The 23685-nt window shown below is 48.0% G+C and overlaps 1 protein-coding gene across 2 annotated transcripts in view; it reads left to right on the forward strand.

Annotated features, from left to right (window-relative positions):
* Nucleotides 1-23685, forward strand: part of EIF3D (eukaryotic translation initiation factor 3 subunit D) — a 102710-nt gene that overhangs the window by 58316 nt on the left and 20709 nt on the right. For both annotated transcript variants that reach the window (XM_078684161.1, XM_078684162.1), the window contains exons 10-11: nt 12079-12209; nt 12860-12945. In XM_078684161.1, the coding sequence (XP_078540287.1) occupies nt 12079-12209; nt 12860-12945 (217 nt within the window). The remainder of the gene's footprint in view (nt 1-12078; nt 12210-12859; nt 12946-23685) is intronic.

Raw genomic sequence — 23685 nt, forward strand, 5'->3', positions numbered from 1 at the left:
CATCCCGGCGGGCAGCCAATCATAGCCCAGCAGCAGGCGGGACTTCCTTCTCTCTTCTGGCCCCGCCCACATCTTCTCTCCCGTTGCCTGGCTTCCTGCCTCAGGGGTCCGCCAATGGCAGCGCGGCCCTGAGCAGGGAGGCGGGCACAGCGTTTCCTCTGGAATCCCGGGCCCGTCGGCGGTGATAATTTATTTGGGGACATTACAAATATTATTAAATAAGTTTTGCGCGCGGTCAATCAGTTGCCTGCCCACAGCTGAACTGTAGTTTTCAAGGACGAGGCGCTGCGTGACAAAGCATTTTTGAGCCGGTCAGGTGAGCACTCTGCGTGTGTATTCTGCTATTTCACGGCCTGGGAAGCATGGCCTGTGTGTTTTCTCAGCTGTTTTTGCTTTATTGTTTGTTTTATCAAGGTGATCAGCGCTGTTCAGATAAGACATGCCAAACAAGCCTGCTTTTCAGCAGCCTTCTGACCCTTGGTCACCTTTGTTTTTCTCTCCAATAGACCCTTCGCAATGTTGAGTAGAAATGGAGTAAAAATTCACATGAATATTTAATATAAATTATTCGGCTTTCTGTGTGGTTCTTCGGTGACTGCTTTTATAAAGTTTGAGTGATACTTCCACATAGCTGATGAATTACACTTTTCAGCAGGGTTCTACAGCTACTTTAGTGAGCAATATTGAGTTAGACATAGCTTCTATCTCTGCAACATGCTTGAAGTTGGAGGCGCACACTCCAGGTCACATTAAGCACAGCCTAGATTGCCTGTGTAGGTTGTTCAACTAATATAATGCAAACTGAACTCCACAGGCTAGAATTATAACATTTAATCTAAGAAATACGTGCAAATGAAAAACAGTGGCGACCAACTTTAGAGTTCCACCTTTATGGCAAAACCGCAGCAGCACGTAAGTGTGCATGCATGTTTTTTCTTCTGTTTAAAATGTTCCCCCCATATGAAATATAATGATAATATATATGTTTGTGTTTTTACACAATTATGTTAATTTTGTTCACTCCAGTTAGTGAAAAAGACTCTAACATACCATATTGACGCGTGTCTAAGGAACTAAATACTTTGTTATTATATACACCTAACTACAAAGTATAAAACGAATGAAATCTTTAAAAAACGTGTGCATGCATTTCTCCACTGTATCGCAGCGGCTCAATGCTTGCTACATCCTCTGCTTCTGTTAATTAATCTGTTCTCCTCTTACCTAGTTTCAAAAGGGCTGTTAGATTATATGACTGGATGCTAAGCAGTAGTTGCAGTTTGACATGGTTGCAGAATCTGTTGTCAGCCATCGGTCAATGGCAGTGATTTGTATTATTCGTAACTGAGGCCATGTGATTGGAAATTGACTGCATCCTGTTTCCAATTACAGAGATGGGGTGCTTTGTGCAAGAGAGCATGCACGCTGAATTATTTTAGTATTTTGGAGATAGACAATGCCATTATGTATGGGCTGACTTTAATTTGTGAGCACAGTTTGTTGACAGGAATAGCCGTCTACACAAAGTTAAATCTAAAAGTTATAAGCATTGGGAGCTCTATGTCCACTCTGCCCCTCTGGCAAAAAATTATTTTTGAATAGGGCCTTTAAAAGTAAAGGTATCATAATATCAATAGGAAATTATTTACGAAACTTAAAAGAACGACCACAATCCAGGTTTTACATGTCTAAACTATATTTTATGTGGGCCGTCCGATTCAAAATAAACATTAATTTCAGAACTACTGCGTCACTTACATCAGCAGAGCCTTGTGTAGCTCGCTGTAACAGCCTGCTAGTGGTGTGATCTGAGGGCCGAGCAGGTAACGTTACGCCGCCCAGGGTATAATCATTTCTTTTTATAGCGAGTCAGTCGAGTACTACTACTTTTTTTTTTTTTTTTTTTTTTTATTTAAATAATTATAGCGCTCTGGCTCCCGGCTATAACCTGTATGCCAGCCTCAGGCTTGCCAATCAATGATGTCTGGTGCCCATCTGCGGCGTTCGTTTATCAGCTGTGTTGACTGACACTGATAATTTGAATATATGCAGCTCATCTGTGCTGCGGGGCAGGTAGTTGTGTGCCGGCCGGGGTTGCCGAATTAGGATATTCATGGGTTAAAGGTAGTTTTTCAAAATAATACACTACAGTACACTGGCTGTTGGCTGTGACTGTGTGTGTGCCTGTCAGCCTGAGGCCTGCTCAGTGCCTGACTGACTGCGGCGTCGTCCACGCGTCAGCTGACTTTTATTAACACTTCATTTTAGTGCCCTTCCATTTCTGTGGCTTTGCAGCAGTTTGATCAGCTTCGAGTTTCTCCTTGCTAAAATGTGGAGAATTTGTGAGATTTATGTTTCCTTCCACTTTCTTGCTTGATTTTCCTCGGGACAAAGTGTCACTCATAGTCGTTGAAATGTCACTTATAATTACACTGAAATTATAAAAAGTCACTCGTACAAATCTGAAACCTTGGCAGCTATGGGCTTTCACTGCAGGCAGGCCTGGGGGCCAACTTGAATTACCAAGGCTCAAGCCTCACGCAGCCTTCAGCCAGCTGTAGGCCACAGACATCGCGGCCTGGAGGCCAGCTTGAATTGCCACGACCCGCAGTGGCTACAGCCTGCCTTCAGCCATCTGTACACCAGAGTCTCCCTGCAAATATACAACACGAAACTCCAGAAATAGTTTAAGACCATACTTACGAGCGCGGAACCAATCTACTGCTTCTGATGGTGTACAGTGGACTCTTCAGCAGGCATTTGATGGCAAGATCATTTTTTCTTAAGTTGATATGGTGACGTGCATAGTAAGATGTGCAAACCTATTACTTTGCAAAGGAAAGGTTGCTGTTTTCCCAGAATAGAAATCCCAAATACGGTCACTGTTTCATAAATTAATGTAAAGCAAGATCTGTATTACCTTTTATTACCTCTTCTGCTTTTACATTCACAATCCTGAAGCACTATGGCATTGAAAATCGTAACCTTCATTAGAGTTGTTTGCCAATATAACTTGAAAGGTAATTCTTGCTAAATGCATGCACAAGAAACTATTTAAAACAAACAGTGCACATTATATTTTATTCCTCAGCATCACTCCACAGACCTGCAGGTACCGAAACTAACTTTCTGTCGAGTGCTGCTCTCTTTGATACTCTCTCTGTGATTGACGGTCATGCTGACAGCTCTTACCCCCGCAGCGAAGGGCCTAAGCTATTAGCATTGTAAATGTTTAAAAACAAAAACATAAATAAAAGGCATTGCCATTTACAATGCCAATAGCTCTAACTTTAATAATGCGAGACCTATTGCATTGCAAATGCTTGTTTATCCAGTCAAGGAATGACTGCCGTGACAGATGCTGGAGTTTTTCATCAGTTTCAGGTCTTCCTCCCAAATATAATCAACTACAGGGATGTATCTAATACATTTCCTTGCAGAATCCTTAAAATCGGACAGAAAACATTGTTTGTTTTAGAGGTAAATCAAAATGATTGGAAGCACGTTCCAGTGGCTTTTGGAAATCTGTCTAGTGGAGGGGAGCTCGTTGGTGAAGGCGATGTGGACAAAGGGGCAATATAATAGTCACTCTCCTGACAAGATGCTACTGGATCCTGAGGAAGTTGACCTTCTGCTTGATCATCCGCGTCCCTATCAATGTAGTAATTTGTGAATGCGATAGGAGGCAGAACACCTTTTTCGCCTCTGGTTGAAGGCTCGGTGGCTTTAAGACAGGGGTGCTGTGCCGGGTGCATCAAAGTCACTGGAGTGAGTGCCACTGAAGCTTCGTTTCAGGAAAACTTTTGTAGTAGTCCTTGAGCATATGACGTAAGTCTGAGACTAAAGATATATAGGCACTGATACGGTGTTGCCACATGAACCCTGGTGTTCATCATAAGATTCATCATAGGGGTAGAGCTCTTGAAAAGAGTCGTAGCAGTGAGCCGCTGACTGTTGGCAATCTGAAAGGATTATTTCCCTCCAAATAAGTGGAAGTTTCTCTACTAACGTATTCATCATCCATATCTTGCCATTTTACATTCAGCTGTGGGGGACTGTATTGCTATACCAAAAAGTACTTCATCACCCAAGCTCACCCGACTCCTCAGTCTCGATGAGATTTGCTGAAGGCAATGGAGAATTTGTGCTAGTAGATATCTGGTCTGGGTCCAGCGACCTTGGCGCCTTTTCTGAGGAAGGAAGTATAGCCTGTTTTTGTGCAGTCTACGGGCTAGACGATGACCAAGAGGTCCGCTTCCGTTGAACTCCTCGCTGAATCAATGTACGCTTAGACAGCAGAGCTTTGAAAGGTCCCGTCAATGGGATGTAGGCTTCTGCGGAGATTTCAAAATTTCCCATCAATGGGATGACCGTCAACGAGGAGCTTGGCATTGATCTCTTCTAAAGCAACATTGTAGTCTAGATTACAGACGATACTTGTCACTGCAATCAACGGTGGTTTTAGCATCAACGAAGTTCCAGTCTATGATGGATCTGTCGACTAGCAGATTTTTGTCGGCGAAGGCTCCTTTTGAGGAGTCGCAGGTACAGAAGATCATTTTTTGTGAGAGGGACTTGGAGTGGAATCTTTTTTTTACTGGCCGGGTTGACAGACCCAGAGCCTTTACTCATTGATTTGTGATCTTTTAGGGTCCCTGCGTTAGGTAGAGCCCTCATTTTTACCTTTTTGCTCAGTCGGGGTGTGGTTCTGACCCTCATCACCATATCCTTATTCCGAATGAGTCCTCTCTTTTGAAGCCACAGGAGTAGTCTGGCTAACCGAACCTTCAGAGTCTTAGCAGAAAAAGTTCGGAAATGTGTTCAATCCTGTGGCTTAAGATGTGGATGTAAGCAATATAGGCATTCCTTATGGGGATCTTCAGAGAAAAGTCTTGGATGTCCACAAGTCTTACAGGGCCTGAAAAGTCTGTTAGATCCCTCTGACATGATGAAAAAGCTGGGAAACAGTACCTCAGTTGTAAAAGTCAAATGTTTGACTTTTGGAAGAAGGCAGGGCTCAAAAGTTGAAGATTAATTGAGCAGATCTCAGGGAGACTGTTGTACGTGGTTGAGATCTGCAGGGGAAGAGTGCTACAGGGGTATGGTCTCTGATTGGCTAATGTTTGGTTCTATTAAAACAAGGTGAATTGGTTAGCAATATCAATTTCTTTCTCTATGGCTGTTCATTTTTATTCATAACACTGCTTGTAGTAATTACCGTGGGATCCCACCATGACGACGTGGAACAATCAAGCATGTGAATCTATGAAGGAGTCCATACTGGAGAATTTGGATAACTAATAACTGGATGCTTATCTGCCACTATTGCACTTTTAATACATTAGGTACTGCAAGTCTTTTCCAATGTATACTTATTTAACGATCCCCCTCAAATACAGGCACTTAATTTGTCTTATGGTTTTACACTTGGCATTATTTGTGCCATGCATTCTATGTATATTTTCTCCTGTTTTCCTGCCTGAATCGAAAGTGTTTTTTCTTTGTAAAATTTTTATGTCAAGCAGATATATCCACAGCATAAATCATTAATAAAGTAACCTGCCATTGCACTAGGGAAGGCGACAGTCTGTGGCAGCGATGCCTATCCATAGCCCATACAAATTAAGCAAGAGTCTGCGCAGCCCCCCAGTGTCCACCCTCCCTCCCCCAAGCATGTGAATGATTCTTACCACTGGTCTTTTAGGCAACAGTACACAGGATTATATCACCAGCACAATTTATTAAGCCCCCCCACTTGTGGGCCCTATATTAAATCAGTTCTCATCTGATGCAGGGTTAACTAATATTTGACTCAACATATATATTTCCCAACTCCCTTGATTCCTCCTCTGCCCGGTCAATCTCTTCTCGCCACTATTAATTGTAGTTTTGCAGCGTGAATCTTTCTGGATTCACTATGCTGTGCATTATTCCGCGGTCTTGTGGTTGGGTCCGGAATCGTAGTCTTTTCTTTGTTTTTTGTTGTTGTTTTTTTTGTAGGCCAGGTGGGCGTCGGCGTCACACCTCCTTGGGTGTATTTCCGGTGACGTCGGCATGCTTCCTGCGGAAGCTCCCACTCTTGGGCGCCATCTTCAGATTCTTTTTTTGGATCGTTCCCGTTTGGGCTCCAGACATTTTTGGAGAAAGAAGAAGGAAAATACAATAATTGGAAGGAAAATTCATCTGAAGACTCCAGGAGACTTCATCAACCAAGGGCAAACTAAGGAGAAGGAGAAATCATCGAGAACTTCGACGAACGTGCGACCAGGGGGGCCCTGAGCGCTCGATGATGGACAACATGCCTTTCAAGTTCTGCCGTAACTGCCACCACAAGTACGCGCAGAAGGACCAGCACCCGGTTTGCAACCTTTGCCTACCGGTAGATCACGAAAGCAAGGACTGCAACGCCTGCTCCGTCTTCGCCCCGAAGACCCTTCGTGTGAGAGAGAGACAGAGGGTAGTGCACGCCGCCCTCCAGGGGAAGGCCCCGACACCATCCCTCTACGAGCTGGGGATGTCCTCCGAGGAAGAGGACAACGCTGCCGCCGAAGACGACAGCTACACGGTCGTAGAGACCGATTACACCAAGACTTCTGATAAGGTAGGAGACTCTACGGCCCCTAAGAACCCGAGAGACTGAGTCTCGAAAAAACGGGGGCAAGGCCCCGAAAGCTACACCCAGGCCCAGCAGATCCTCTGAGAAGGAGTCACCGGCGCCGAGGGCTGTTGAACAGCAAAAGTCGTCGAAAATCGTCCACGAAAAAGACCGATCGACGCCGAGTGATAAGGACCCTAAAGCACCAACGCCGACCAGAGACATGAAATCCGGTTCAGCGTCGAAGACTTGGGCGCCGAAGTCCAGCTCGGCGCAGAGCCAACCGCCGAAAAGAGCGGCCGAACCATCCGACGCGGAACACGCAGCCGAGATGGAGAAAAAGAGAAGGCGCCTCGAGGCCGAAATGGAAAACATCTTGCAGCGGAAGAAAGAATTTGACGCAAAGATGAAAGCCTTCACGATTCCCCACAAAACCAAGCCACCGGTGGTGGAGGTTGTCGAGGAGGAAGGCGATGACGCCTATGAACAAGATCCGGACGTCGAGGTGGTAGACGACCAGGAAGACGACGAGAGCCCCTACTATAGTTACGACTATGAGGAGGAAGAGGACAGCAGGACGGACGCCGGGTCGGCGACCTCTGAATCACAGGAGGTGGATTATCTAGATGTCAACACCCGAAGCCCAGAGGAGGCGGTCGACGCATATCCCTCGAGGCCCTCGCCGCCGGACGACATCGGGCCTACAACTCGGTGATTGTCTGCCGCAGCAGCTTTCAGACTCAAGCTAAAAAAAAAAAAAAAAAAAAAAAAAGCTCGACAAAGAGAAGCAGAAAGCAGACTTCCTTCTGGAGACATTGCTCCCCACACAAACAAGGCGCCAGTACCTGCCAATGCTCGACAGCGTCTTGGCACAGGGAAGGGAAGCATTCAAGGAGCCCGCAACATGCAAGGCGGTCACTCCCAGAACGGAGAAAAAATACAAGCATTCCTCAAAAGACCCACCCTACATTCAGGGCACGGTCTCAGCAGACTCCATCATCACAGCCACAGCAAGAAAGAGGGCTAACGTGCCCACTACTTCTGGGCCACCACCAGATAAGGAAAGCAAGAGGATGGACCTGGTGGGCAGGAGGATCGAACGGAATGCCGCGACCCACTGGCGCATGGCTAATTCCAACGCCCTGATAAACAGGCACATGTACCAGATCATGGAGGAGCTGGGTCAGTTGATGAAAAACCTGCCCCAGGATGCCAGGCAGAAGGCCGAAAGATTGGTAGCAGAGGGGAAGAACGCGGCAAATTCTTGCCTCAAGACTGCCCTGGATGGAGCAAACACCTCCAGCAGGCTCATGATGATGGGCGTCACTGAAAGAAGACACGCCTGGCTCAGGATTTCAGGTTTCAAACCCGAGGTGCAACACAGCATCCTGAACACACCGTTCAACGGCGAAACACTGTTCGGAACAACAGTTGATGAGAAGCTCAGTCAACTGAAAAAGGATAACGAAACGGCAAGGTCCATGGGAGCATTGCAGTTCAGAGGCAGCAAAAGGGGCACCCCGTCACGGAGGCCCGGCGGGAGAGGTGGAAACCAGCCAGGTACATCACACCAGGCTTTCCAACAAACGCACCAGGCTGACTCGCAGGGTCAGCAGAAGCAGTCCTGGCAGTACCAGCCAAGAGACCAGTCCTCTCGAGGGAGAGGAAACGGATGTGGACAGAATAAAAGAGGGGGGCAGCAGCCCGCCTCTAAGTGACTTCAAAAAACTCTGTGTGCCCACCCACAGAAAATATCCCAGGGGGCAGCACGTACAGAGGGATCAGGTGTTACACAAACTAGACGCCTACGAACACATAACACCAGTGGGAGGAAGATTAAGATTTTACCTCCAAAAATTGAGAGAAATCACATCAGACAAATGGATCCTCAACATCATCCAATTCGGATACTGCATAGAGTTGGAGGGGAGGCCAACAAGCAGAAAACCAAAAAGAAGACCACTAGCAAACCAACAACTAGAGCGTCTTCAGGAAGAAGCAAAGGAACTCCTGCAGAAGCAGGCCATAGAACGGGTACCCTTCAAGGAAAGAAACAAGGGAATATACTCAACGTACTTCCTGGTACCAAAAGTAGACGAAACAATGAGACCCATTCTGGACCTAAGGTTCCTGAACAAATTCATAAGAACGCAAAAATTCAAGATGACCTCCCTGCAAGAGGTGCTCCCGCAATTGCAAATCGGGGACTTCATGGTCACGATAGACCGCAAGGACGCCTACCTGCACATCCCAATGAACAGAAAGCACAAGCATATGCTCAGATTCACCATCGGAGAAAGCCACTACCAGTTCATAACACTAGCCTTCGGGCTAAAATCAGCACCAAGGGTCTTCACAAAGTGCCTCGCAGCAGTCGCAGCGCACCTACGAAGGCAAGGAATACACGTATACCCTTACCTGGACGACTGGCTAGTGAAAGCAAACTCATACCAGAAATTCAAGCAGCACGCACAAACCGTGACGAGCACGCTCATAAACCTGGGGTTCTCCATCCATTGGAAGAAATCATCAATGGAGCCAGAACAAGTGAAGATCTTCCTGGGAGCACAGATCAACACCTTACAGGGCAAGGTGTTCCCCAGCGAGAAGAGGGCGAGGGCGCTGGTGAAAGAAACTCGCCTCTACCGGAAGGGACAAGCTCGGACAGTGAGGACTGCGAGCAAGATCCTGGGCATGATGGCATCATGCATCCACCTAGTACCAAATGTACGACTCCACATGAGACCCATTCAAGAATGGCTACAGGAGCAATGGTCACAAGCTACAGGCAGTTGGGAGGATCTAGTGGTTGTAACGCACTCAGTGCAGAAGGAGATGACATGGTGGAACATGGAGAACATAACAAGGGGAAAGCCTCTAACGCCCCCAACACCAACAGTGACCATCACCACAGACGCATCCCTGAAGGGATGGGGCGCTCACATGGAGGAACTCAAAGTGAGAGGACTGTGGACGCCAGCAGATGCGACAAAGCACATCAATTACCTAGAATTGAAGACAATCTTCCTTGCACTGAAAGCTTTCCAAACAAGGCTGCACAAGGTATTGCTACAAACAGACAACACCACAGCGATGTTCTACATCAACAAGCAGGGTGGGACACAGTCAGCCACGCTTTCAACGCTAGCGCAGGAGATATGGAGATGGGCCATCCCTCTCAAGATAGACCTGCTAGCCATACTCCTACCAGGGAAGGACAACATACAAGCAGACTGGCTCAGAGACAAGGTGGCTGTTCGACAGATGGGGAACGCCATAAGTGGACCTGTTTGCCACACGCCAGAATGCAAAATGCCAAAAATTCGCATCCAGACAGCCCGAGGAGGGGTCCCTGGGGAATGCCCTATGGATAGATTGGTCCAGGACATTTGCTTACGCTTTTCCCCCGACACCACTGATGCACAGAGTGCTGAGCAAATGCAGAGCGAGCAATATGACCCTGATACTGGTCGTGACGCAGTGGGCCAGACAGACATGGTACTCGCAGATCATGGAGATGACAGTGTGCACCCCACAGATTCGGCAAGAGGAAAGACCTGCTCTCCATGCAGAACGGAGAGGTGCTGCACCCAGAGCCAGAGAGCCTGAGCCTGGTGGCATGGCTCCTGAGGACATAGAGTTTGCACACTTGAAACTACCAGAAAGCACCCTGAGGGTTCTTCGGGAGGCACGAAAGCCCAGCACTCGGAAGTGCTATGTTGCGAAATGGAAAAGATTCACAATGTGGTGCAGAAAAGAAAAACTTCACAATAAAATGAAGGACTCCACAGTGCTAAAGTTCCTGACGCACCTGCTGGAGAAGAACCTTAGCTCGTCCTCGTTAAGAGTTCACTTGGCAGCGATAGTCGCCTACACAAGGGGAGAAACGTGCAGGAGTTTCTTCACATCACAGGTGGTGAAGAGATTCCTGGAAAGAGCTAAAAGGATCGCACCACCCAAGCGGGTGCCGCCACCTGCATGGAACTTGAACATAGTCCTAACAGAACTCATGAAAGAGCCCTTTGAACCACTTCACAAGCCCTCCCTAAAGATGCTAACTATGAAAACAGCTTTCCTGGTTGCAATAACGTCCTTACACAGAGTAAGCAAACTTCAGGCACTGACGCTACAAGAACCCTACATACAAATACACAATGATAGGGTTGTGATGAGGACTGACCCACACTTCATGCCGAAGGTGGTGTCCAAATTCCACATGAACCAGTCTATACAGATACCAAGTTTTTTCCAAAAACCAACCAGGAGCGCAGAGCGAGCTCTGCACACCCTGGACGCCAGAAGGGCAGTCATGCACTACATTGAAAGGACGAAGGAAAACAAAACAGTTCTTTGTGTCATTCGCCAACAGTTTCATGGGCAAGGCAGTAACCAAAGAGACTATTGCACGATGGATCGCACAAACAATTCAACTCTGCCACAAACGTGCAGGACAAGAGCTAGCAGAGGGGACACGTGCCCACTCCACTAGGAAAAAGGGGGCTACAATAGCCTTCCTGGCTAACACACCCATACAAGACATATGCCTGGCGGCAACATGGGCTTCGGTGCACACGTTCACGAAGCACTTCTGTGTGGATATACAGATGAACAAGGAAGCACAAGTCGGACAAAAGGCGCTCCAACACATATTCAATAACCAACGCTCATCTTCCACCCAGCCGCCACAGAAATGAGAAACCGCTACAAAATCTATGCACAGCATAGTGAATCCAGAAAGATTCACGCTGCAAAACGGATAGTTTTCTTACCTGTCGGTATAGTTTTGCAGCTCTAAGATCTTTCTGAATTCACTAGCGAACCCACCCACCTCCGCCAGAAAGATGAGGCTGGAGAGAGAAGAGGTGGTAAGAAAAAAAAAAGACTTTAAAAGGACAAGAACGGTAAAATATCACCTAATGGAACATTGCCATTACTTCGGAAACGAAAGAAACACGGAAAAAAAGAACCCGAAGATGGCGCCCAAGAGTGGGAGCTTCCGCAGGAAGCATGCCGACGTCACCGTAAATACACCCAAGGAGGTGTGACGCCGACGCCCACCTGGGCTACAAAAAAAAAAAAAGAAAGAAAAGACTACGCTTCCGGACCCAACCACAAGACCGTGGAATAATGCACAGCATAGTGAATCCAGAAAGATCTTCAAGCTGCAAAACTATACCGATAGGTAAGAAAACTATTCGTTCTTCTACAAGTGTCTATTCCAATTCATCTTTGGTCCATTTGAATAGTAGGCCCCATATTTGACAGCGAACAAAACTCTATATGCTGCTTCGCAAGGTGTTAGCCTAATTTTGCAAATTTGTGTTGCATAATTCCCGATTTGGGTTTAGTCAAAATGCCCAGTAGGCAGTGCTGTTTCGATGTTTGGAGATTGATGCAAGTCACCTGTTGAGAGATGAAGTATTTTTGTGATTGACCTGATATTTATGTTAATGCTCCCCTCCCCCCTTTTTTTCCCCCCATAGACCTCCTCACTGTGAGTGAAACTGCCAATGAGCCGCCCCAGGATGAAGTCAACTCCTTCAATTCACCCAGAAACCTTGCAATGGAGGCTACCTACATCAACCACAACTTCTCTCAGCAGTGTCTGCGAATGGTAAGTGCCAAAGTGAGATGCCTAAGTAGGGAGCGAGCTTGATAAGGACCGGAGTGTGGCATGGAGGAGGCCTAATGTAGGAAGAAGAGTGCTGCAGCAGGAGGGTTGGGTTTTAGGGGGTGGGTCATAATGGGTACGATGCAACACGGCAACAGGGAGATCCCAGTGAGGGAGGAAAATGAGTACTGCAGAAAGAGGTCCTAACTAGGAGTGAGGAGGATTGCCGCAGCAGGTCTTAACGAGGGGCAACAACCACTGCACCGAGGTATCCTAATTAGGGGTTGAGAGCAAATATGCAAGGGGCCATAAAAGAAGTAGCAGATGGCTGTAGAAGTGGGTCTTTATACAGCACTAGGAGTGTAGCAGGCGGGGATCCAGTGAAAGAAGCACTCCAGCGACAGTCTAGCAAGCATGTGGGATTGCAGGAGCCCAGTGGAAGAGTATGAGGATTGCAGCGGGTTTGCCTAGTAAGGGAAGGCAGATGGGCATTCTTTCATGGTACTGCAGTGAGGGGTCTTAAGAAGCGGGAGCTGTGAAGTACCAGATCACCTACTTCAATAATCTGACTGGAGCATCTTGAGTAAGTGGCTGGCATTGTCTGGTCTGAGCGTAATACACACCTGGTTAACCTGTTCCTAATTCCCTGGCAGGGCAAAGAAAAGCACAAGTTTCCCAACCCGAACCCCTTTATCGAGGATGATGTGGACCAGAATGAAGTAGCGTCTGTTGCCTACAGGTACAAGCTGGCTATGAGTGGGGGAGGGTCTATGACCATATAATGTGTGGGGCTTAGGGTGTACCCTAAGCATCACTCTGAATTGGGTTCTGATGTAATATGTGGAAAAGAAATGATCCTGGATATGCTGCCGATTAGAGGCAGGTAATGATTTTGCATGATAGTGATTATTTAGATTGTTTATACATATAAGGTTGAATACATATAAACTATGAAATATTTCTTAAGTTGTGCCTATTGGATGTTCTGAGCACTTGCAGATCGCTGTTGAAATGATGCCAATTGTCCCATCATATGCAGTCTGCAAAGTTCACGCCCTTTCAGAAGAACAATCACCATTTTTGACCAGAGCTGTCCAGCTAGGCCCAGGCCCCTCCTTCGTATCCAAGACTGTCGGATTTTTATTACAACCAGAGACACCACTAATGAAGGCCACCTGCATCCATTTATTGGACATAAAACACTTCAGTGCTAACGGGTGGTTTTCGCAGAGGAAGGCCGAAAGTTTAATCTTCTTTCTCAGAATGACTTTAGCAAAATATTAGAAAAGGATGCCTCGAGGCATAATGTGGACGGTTTGCGTATGGGTGGTGTTCACTCTGGTTATAGTGATTTTTTTTTTTGTTGGTCCAAACTGAAAACCTGCTGGTTTATTTATGCTGCAATTAACCTCTAGGTTCTAAATAAAAAAAAATGTTTGCAGGTAGGTACATATAGTTTTCCATTGTAGTTTAACCTGCTATTGCCACAAAAATATAACTAATGGGTAGATGTGCCTGCAGACTCCTCTCTTGCTGAATATCCCAAGGCACTAACCTAGATCCAGAGTTTTCTTTATAGCTCCTCTGTGCCAGAAGAGGGCCCTGGCTTCATCTGATACCCAGAAATGGCCTCCTGGTGGTTATTGGTGCTATAAAGAGCTCACCACAGTACACAGACATCAGATCACTTTTTTCTTTACAGTATTGCATGTATCCAAAGCTCTCCGCTCATCAGACACTTTCCTCCGGGAAATTAGCAAACCAAATCAGTGACGTGTATAGGACATTGTTAAACCCATAAGAGGTCATGCATTAAGCTGTGGCGCAGCAGCAACAAACCATTGTTCCGAATGGATCCTCACATGGATTGTCTGTTGTGTTTGGGCTTCCCTGAACGGGAGCATGTTGCCCAAGGCAATCAAAGACTGGGAAGCCAAGTATGATTGTGGCTTTTGCAAAGTATGATTGATGGACTTGTCATATTCTCAGTCTAGGTCCGCTCCTATTCCTGTTCTCGATCTTCACCCTCCTGAAAGTCTTCTTAGGGAAAAGAGAGGACATTGAAAAGAGGAAAAAGTTTTCAAAGTCCAGCGATAACTTCTCACCTCCTCAGGAATGGTCTTACTCAGTCGTAATTTGTGACCATCCCTCCGGATCATTAGCCGGTACCACTTTCAGCTGCTGATTGATGCCAGGTTACACAGAGTTACTGGCTCCGGACGCAGATCAATATTCCTATAAGCGGGACATGTTCCAACATGCTCAGTTTCCCCTCTAATGCACCCGTTAGCCTCATGGTACAGAGTAGAGTACTGCCTGGGTTACTAGTTGTGCATACCTTGGTGCCAAGTATTCCCTTTGTTCATCTGGTGTTTACCCTGGCGCTGATCTGTCCTGAGTCCACGGCCCTCATAGTCCGTTCCATGATTGGCCCCTATACCAGTCTCTCCACCACCGGTGCAAGATGTACCAGCAGCTCTAATCGTACATCTCTGTAAGCCCCTGTGACTTCAGTTTTACTAGCTTCACAGAAAACTTGCAGTCTGGACACATCTACAGATATATATAGACCTCCCCTCCCCACTAGGCCCTGCTTCTGCATATATGGTATCCTTCAATGCTGTCATAAAGGATGCTGTTGACAATCTGGAACTCCTACTACCATCTGTAGAGTCTTCCTATAATAGTCTTAGAGGTTGAACACTGCAGCAGTTTCTGCAGAGTTATTCTTGCCCTTCAATGAAGTTTATGGATCCCAGTAGGGAGGCATGTAACAAACCTGTCTGTTTGCCTACTGTTGGCAGAGCTGTGGTTTGGAGGAGCAAGCTATCCTGGCTGATGAAGTCTGATAGCTAGAAACCGGTCCTAGAATGCTTGATTCCTGTCCAGGGAAGACATGGCTTGGCAGTTCGGCTGGACTGTTTCCACGAGGCACAGGTTCAAGACTGATTTGCCTATGGCCATGTCTGAACTGGGGTGGCTTGGTGAGCAAAATAACGATGGCTTAAACCCAGATCAGTGACTGGGGGTGAATGTTTTGCCATTGTGCAACATTCAGTCCATCATCTTGTGTGTTTAGCTTTTTTTAATAAAGAAGCTTAAACATCAGTAAACACAAAGTTGATACTAAAATTTGCATGCTTATGTATTGATTCATCATCTGTGGGTGTTGATATCATTGAAACTGTCAGGCATTCCATTAGAAGTCAGAGCCACTTTCTCACACACAACAATTCGCCTCAACCTCCTCATTGTCAATTCCTGCACCACTTGGAAGTCCCCTTTCTTTTCCTTGAATGCGCATTTGTGCCCTGCGTGAGGCCAGATTTCCTTCTTTCTCCCAGCGTGGAAGTGCTATTTTCGTTGTTTTCCTAGTTCCCAAGAAGGACAGCAATCTTCATCCGATCTTAGACTTCAGGCTCCTGAACATGGTCTTCGAAAAGAGAAATTCAATATGATGTTCCTTGACTTGCAGAAAGCATATTTCATACACTGATCCTATAGGTGCAGAGGAAGTACTAGTAGGAAGCTGGTTCTCTATACAGTGTATCAAAACTAGGTACACTGCTGAGACTCCAGGAAAAACACTTATTGGTTTACAGAGGAGCAAGTAACTAACCTAACTGTTCTCTTTTGTGGTAGAGTGGGCAAACAGTTAAAGCTTACTAGAGGATAATGTTAAGAATTTATTGCACACACTGAATCAGTAAACGATACACACACTGAAAGACCTGCAACACAAATTTATAAAAATAACACAGATTTGTATGTGAATGTAGACACCTAGATCATCTTAATCAAGTAAGTGCTTTGCAAGTTATCACTTATTCAGTATAAAGAAATACACTTGTAGCTTTGAAGTGGTATTGTTGTACTATTGGGAGAAAAACGTATACAGCAAATGGTCACTTGTCTGTTCTTCTGGACTTAAGGTAAGTATAGGGCAAGGTCCAAGGCAGCACCAATGGGTTACCTTGGTCGGCTCTGGGGTGTCCCGGTGCAGAGGTGCTTTTCAGCATTGGGGGCCCCGTATAAGTCTTTGGGGAACGGTCCTGTTAAAAAAAAAAAAAAAGCTGCAAGGGGAGGTGGTCCGTCTGGCTGAATCCAAAGGGGAGCTCGGTTCTTGGCGTTCTTGGGCACACAAGGACACCCTTGGTCCACGGGTGGGGAGGGGGGCTTATGTGCAGTGGGTCTTTGTCACTGGGTGGCACTGCTGAAGACTCTTGTGGTTCTCGGTTTCCTGGAGAAAGAGGCTGCAGGCAACGACTGGTGGACCAGTCTGGCCAAACCCAGGGATGGGCTCAGCTTTTGAGGGTATCGGGACCTCGTTGGCACGATCGCCTCCCTCAGACTCTGGCTGTGGGTCTCAGGTGCAGGTGTGCTTTGAGGCGTGCGGCAGTCAGACTCGCTGTGTCTTGGTGACCTAGTGTAGAGGGGAAGCAGGGCCACTGTCTGTGCTGCCTTTGTAGATTCAGATGTCCCTCAATGGTAGGTCAGTTGGTCTTAGGGCTATTTTAGTCTGGATTGGACCACCAACAAGCCTTGGTTGCTGCAGCTGCTTCGACAGCCAGGTTATTGGTTCTGGGAAGCTCCCAGGGGTCTTGGCGTCTCCAAATTTGGCAAGGAGACAGATTTAATCTCCTGGAGCATGAAGACCATCTCCTGTCATGCTGCTCCTTCGGTGGGCCCAATGGCCGGCAACACAGTGGCCCGGGCAGATTTGTTTTGGTGCCTGCAGATGTAAAAGAGCAGATTTTCTGCTCCAAGGGAGATCTCTTCTGGTTGTTGAGGTGCTGGGCAGTCCTTGAAGGCTTTTGGGGACGATGCCCAGCACTTGGTGAAGTCAGTCCCAGCGATGGTCAAAGTGAAAGCAGCCTGGCAGGGTTGTGTGCAAGTCTTCACTTTTCGCTGTCTTTGCTCCTTCTTTCTTCCTTGGTTTCTAGTAGTCAAATAGATTTTCTGGTGTCAGGGGGCCACCTAAACACTCAATTTAGGGGCGTGAAAGGAAGTGACTTAGCAGCCAATTGGCTACTTACTTCTGGAGTCACTTCACCCCTAGATCACAACTTCCTGTGGGGAGTTGGCATCACCCTGTCCCAGAGTTCCTAATTCCACCATAGTCAAGATGGTGGAGTACTTTTGTTCACTTCAGCCTGCTTACCCTAGAAGTGTGTCCAGCCTGGCAGTGTAACACGCCTCCTAATAATTACCCGTCTGTCCTGCTGCCAAATGGGCCTCAGGGGATGGCATCAAGGCCTCAGGGAAGCTAGGCATGCATATCAAAGGCAGCAGAGGCTTTGAAGCCTCTGGCCTTGATCTGCTGATTTACTAGCCTTCCCCCTAGAGGAGGTGCATTGTTCCTGAACTCAGAGTGGAGCTCTCACCTTCTAGGGGGTCAGAAACTCATCTGTGGTAGCAGGCTGGACAAGACCAGTCAGCCAGCTGACTAGATGACTAGTAGGGTTTGTGGGGGTACCTATGTATCTATGAAGCCATTATGTAGCTGGGTTACTAGTTTTGACTGGTGCACAGTAAATACCTTAAGATGGCTTCTCTGTTCACTCGTGCCATCTAGTAAGAGAACCAGACATCACAGGGGTATATCTGCTCATGCAGAGATGTCCTCACTTAAAATAAAATTCACCCTGCCTTAGAGCTGAAAGGCCTGCAGTAGGGATGACTTACTTATATTAAATGCAGTGACTTTCGCACGGCACACAGGAATGTGCCTGGTCATATTTTCACTCCTGGTTTGCACCATATGTAGCTGCCTGCAATGGCAGTTTGTGTGTGGGTCCCTTAGGGTGGAATAACATATACTGCAGCCCTTAGGGACCCTCTTTAGTACCCATGCCCTAGGTACCAGGGGTACCATTTACTAGGGACTTACAGGGGTGCTAAAGTCCTATGCTAGTTGTGTTCCAATTATACTTCACCTTATTTTAAGGAAAGCGCACTGGCATGGAGTTCTGGTTTTGCAGCGTGAATCTTTCTGGATTCACTATGCTGTGCATATTCCGCAATCTGGTGGTTGGGTCCGGAATCGTAGTCTTTTTTTTTTTTTTTGTCGTAGTCCAGGTGGGCGTCGACGTCCCACCATTTGGTGTCCTTTTGGTGACGTTGGCGTGCTTCCGGTGGAAGCTACCACCCTTGGGCGCCATCTTCAGATTATTTTTTCCGCCGTTGGGTCTGGATCGTCGCGTGAAGCTCCAGAAGTTTTGGAGGAGGAAAAGAAAATACAGCAGAAATTCACAGGTGAAGACCTAAGAACATCGACAGAAGAGGACCTTTAGTGAGGAGACGACGAAGAAAGGAGAGAACTTCGAAATCTTCGACCTCCTTGAAGGAATGTGCACACAGGGGGCCCCCTGAGCGCAGGGATGTACAAGACGCCGTTTAAATTCTGCAAGAACTGCCACCACAAGTTCGCACAGAAGGACCAGCACCCAGTCTGCAACCTCTGCCTGCCAATCGACCACGAAAGCAGAGACTGCAACGCCTGCTCCGTCTTCAAGCCGAAGACACTCCGAATTCGAGAAGGACAGAGGACGGCTCACCACATGATGCAGGGCAAGGGCCAAGCCCCGACGCTCTATGAACTTGGCCTCTCCACCGACGATGAGGGCAACATCGCCGAAGGACCAGATGACTTCACGGTCGCTGAGACCGATCAGAGTACGCCTGAGAAGGTAGGAGAGTCTACGACCCCGAAAACTCCCACAGGGCCTCGAAAACCTGAGGCAGACCCTCGAAGGTCAGAGCACAGAGCCTCGAAAGGAGCACCGGCGCCGAGCAAATCGACGACCGAAGCTGCATCCTCCGAAAAAGAGCCCAGCGGATCCTCCGAGAAGGACTCCCGGAGGCAGAAGACCAGCGAAAAGCAAAGGTCATCGAAGCAAGCCCCCGAAAAAGGGCCTTCGACTTCGACGTCGAAAGAAAAGGAGCCGAAGAAAGCTTCGACGGCGCCGAAAAGGGCGGCCGAAACACACGACGACAAACAGGCCGCAGAAATGCAGAGAAAAAAGAGAAGGCTCGAGGCCGAAATGGAGAACATCCTTCAGAGAAAGAAGGACTTCGACGAAAAAATGAAAAGTTACAAGATCCCCCCGGGGAACAGCAGTCAAGCTACGGTTCAGGTTCCTCGACGGCCCAAGACAAGGAATGGCTGGACATCTAGGCCGAAAACCCAGAGGAGGCGGTAGAAACCTACCCCTCGAGGCCTTCGCCACCGGATGACATTGGGGCATACAATGAGGTGGTAAGAAAGGCGGCAACAGCTTATGGAATTAAGCTGGAAGAGAAGCCAAAAGCAGACTTCCTGCTCGATACACTGCTCCCCATACAGACAAGGAGCCAGTTCCTGCCCATGCTCAAGAGTATCACGGCCCAGGGAAAGGAGGCCTTCAAGGACCCGGCTACATGCAGATCTGTAACGCCGAGGACCGAGAAGAAGTACAAATTCTCCTCCGAAGACCCAGCTTACATCAAGGGTTCCGTCACAGCGGATTCTATCATCGCTGCAACGGCCAGGAAAAGGGCAAACGTCCCAACAACGTCCGGACCCCCACCTGACAAAGAAAGCAGGAGGATGGACCTAACGGGCAGGAAGATTGAGAGGAACGCTGCAACGCACTGGCGGATGGCGAATTCCAACGCCCTCCTGAATAGGCATCAATACCAGCACTGGGAGGAGATGGGACAGTTGCTCAAACACCTCCCGGAACAATACCGTGACAGAGGAGCACACCTGGTAGAGGAAGGGAAGAACATCGCCAACTCATGCCTGAAGACAGCCTTGGACGGGGCAGAAACATCTAGCAGACTGATGGCTATAGGCATCACTGAAAGAAGGCAAGCATGGCTCAGGATCTCGGGATTCAAGGCTGAAGTCCAGAACAACATCCTGAACACACCCTTCAGCGGTGAAACAGTGTTCGGGGCCCCAGTTGATTTTAAACTCACCCAACTGAAGAAGGACAACGATACGGCAAGGTCCATGAGAGCCCTGCAGTTCAGAGGGATGAGAAGGGGCACTGCGTCGCGGAGGCCGAACGGCAGAGGTGGAAGCCAGCGAGGAGATTCTCACCAGAGTTTCCACCAGGGGCAACAGAGTGACAGCCAGGGCCACCAGGGGCAGCAGAGGCAAAACTGGAACTACCAATGCAGGGGCCAGTCCTTTCGATCGAGAGGAAATGGACGTGGCCAGAGAAGAAGAGGCGGCGAACAGCCCCCCTCTAAGTGACTTCACACAAGAGAAGGTGCTCTACCACCCACACCCTCCGGGGGAGGAGCACGGGAAAACAAAGAGGAGAGGGCTACACGGACAAGACACAAAGGAACATGCAACTCCGGTAGGAGGAAGATTAAGATTTTTTCTCCAGGAGTGGAGAAAAATAACAGACAAGTGGATACTCAATATTATGCAGTTCGGGTACTGCATAGAGTTGGAAAAAAGGCCACCAAACAGAAAACCAAAGAAAAGACAGCACTCAGGAAGAAAGCTGCAACTACTGCAAGAGGAAGCCCAAGAACTCCTCCTCAAAGCGGCCATAGAACGGGTCCCCTTCAAAGAACGGAACATGGGAGTGTACTCCAACTACTTCCTAGTGCCAAAGGTGGACGAAAGCCTAAGACCCATCCTGGATCTACGGTTCCTGAACAAATACGTCAAAACTCAAAAATTCAAAATGACGTCCCTACAAGAGGTCATTTCTCAGATAAAAGCAGGGGACTTCTTGTCTACCATAGACCTCAAAGATGCATACCTGCACATCCCCATGAACAAGCAGCACAAGCACATGCTAAGGTTCACTGTAAACAAGGATCACTACCAATTCACGACCCTAGCTTTCGGCCTAAAGTCTGCACCAAGGGTGTTCACCAAATGCCTTGCGGCAGTGGCCGCACACCTAAGGAGAAAGGGGATACACGTGTACCCCTACCTCGACGACTGGCTGGTGAAGGCAAACTGCTACAGGACATGCAAAGAGCATGCAGAACAGGTGACAGGAACGCTAGCAAACCTGGGTTTCTCCATACACTGGGGCAAAAGCTCGATGGAACCAGAGCAGGTGAAGATCTTCCTGGGAGCCCAGATCGACATCATACAATGCAGAGTCTTACCGAGCGAAAAGAGAACGCTCAGCCTACTGAGGGAGAAACGTCACTACCAGAAGGGGCGATCTCTGACCGTGAGGACTGTGAGCAAGATCTTGGGGATGATGGCATCATGCATCCATCTGGTCCCCAATGCACGACTACAAATGAGACCACTCCAAGAGTGGCTGCAACAACAATGGTCACAAGCTACAGGAAGTTGGGAGGATCTAGTGGTTGTAACGCACAGGGTGCAGGAAGAGATAAGGTGGTGGACCAAGGAGAGAATAACAGAAGGGAAACCTCTAACACCACCGGACCCAATAGTGACCATCACCACAGACGCATCCCAGAAGGGGTGGGGCGCACACATGAACAGGCTCAGAGTGAGGGGTCTGTGGAGCCCTACAGATGCAGTCAGGCACATCAACTACCTGGAACTGAAAACTGTGTTGCTAGCCCTCAAGGCCTTTCAGAAACACCTACACAAGCGGAAGGTGCTAATACAAACAGACAACACCACAACGATGTTTTACATAAACAAACAGGGGGGAACTCAATCGTTCCCGCTGTCAAACTTGGCACAAGAAATCTGGAAATGGGCCATACCACTAAAAATAAACCTGCTAGCCATACACCTGCCAGGGAAGGAGAATGTGGAAGCGGATTGGCTCAGCAGGCAGACTTCTGCATCCCACGAGTGGGAACTCAACAGTCAGGAAACAGAGTCTATTCAGGAAGTGGGGCACCCCAACAATAGACCTATTTGCAACACACCGGAATGCAAAATGCCAATACTTTGCATCCAGGCAACCAGAGGCACGGTCCCAGGGGAATGCCCTATGGATAAGCTGGTCAAAAACATTTGCCTACGCTTTTCCCCCGATACCACTGATCCCCCAGGGTGCTCAACAAATGCATGAAGAGCAACATGACGCTCATCCTTGTGGCACCACAATGGGCCAGACAGACGTGGTATTCTCAGATAATGGAGATGGCGCAGGGGCCTCCCCACAAGTTCTCAAAAAGAGACCTACTCTCCATGGAAAACGGAGGAATCCTACACCCAGAGCCAGAGAGCCTCAACCTCTCAGCCTGGCTCCTGAGGACTTAGAATTTGCACACCTGAAACTACCAGAGAGCACCCTGCGGGTGCTGCGAGAGGCAAGAAGGCCCAGCACACGCAAGTGCTATGGGGAAAAGTGGAAAAGATTCACTCAATGGTGTTGCAAGAAACAACTCCAAAGGAGACTGACCAAGGAGTCCACGGTGCTAAGGTACCTCACACACCTAATCAAGGCAAAGCTAAGCTCATCCTCGCTGAGAGTGCACCTAGCAGCGATTGTGGCATACACAAGAGGAGAAACGGGGAGAAGCTTCTTCACATCTCAAGTCGTGAAAAGATTCCTGGAAGGGGCAAAAAGAATAGCGCCGCCAAAGAGAATGCCGCCACCGGCCTGGAACTTAAACGTGGTACTGACGGAGCTCATGAAAGCACCCTTCGAACCCATCCACAAAGCATCACTGCAAATGTTAACAATGAAGACGGCCTTCCTGGTGGCGATCACCTCACTACGAATGGTGAGCGAACTGCAGGCACTTACACTGCAGGAACCCTACATCCAGATACAGTGACAGGGTCGTGATGAGAACTGACCCACACTTCATGCCAAAGGTGGTGTCAAGGTTCCACATGAATCAGAGTATTCAGATCCCTAGCTTCTTCCAAAACCCCACTACAAGCGCTGAGAGGTCGCTCCACACCCTAGACGCAAGAAGGGCTGTGATGCACTACATTGAAAGAACGAAGGACCACAGGAAGACGAAACAGTTCTTCGTGTCCTTCGCTAACAGTTACATGGGCAAACCAGTTACGAAAAACACCATAGCCCGATGGATCGCACAGACAATTCAGTTCTGCCACAAGCAAGCTGGCCAGGAGCTAACAGGAGGGGCACAAGCCCACTCCACCAGGAAGAAAGGAGCAACAATTGCCTTCCTGGCCAACACACCGATTCAGGATATATGCCTGGCGGCAACATGGGCTTCAGAACACACTTTCACGAAGCACTACTGCGTGGATGTACAGATGAACAAGGAAGCACAAGTGGGACAAAAAGTGCTTCAACATATTTTTAGCAACCAACGCTCATCTTCCACCCAACCGCCACAAAAGTAACGAAAACCGCTACAAAATCTATGCACAGCATAGTGAATCCAGAAAGATTCACGCTGCAAAACGAATAGTTTTGCAGCGTGAATCTTTCTGGATTCACTATGCTGTGCATTATTCCGCGGTCTTGTGGTTGGGTCCGGATTCGTAGTCTTTTCTTTGTTTTTTTTTTTTTTTTTCTTTGCCCAGGTGGGCGTCGGCGTCACACCC

The sequence above is a fragment of the Lissotriton helveticus genome, chromosome 1_1, assembly GCF_964261635.1.
Source record: "Lissotriton helveticus chromosome 1_1, aLisHel1.1, whole genome shotgun sequence".
In the NCBI taxonomy this organism is placed as follows: domain Eukaryota; kingdom Metazoa; phylum Chordata; class Amphibia; order Caudata; family Salamandridae; genus Lissotriton; species Lissotriton helveticus.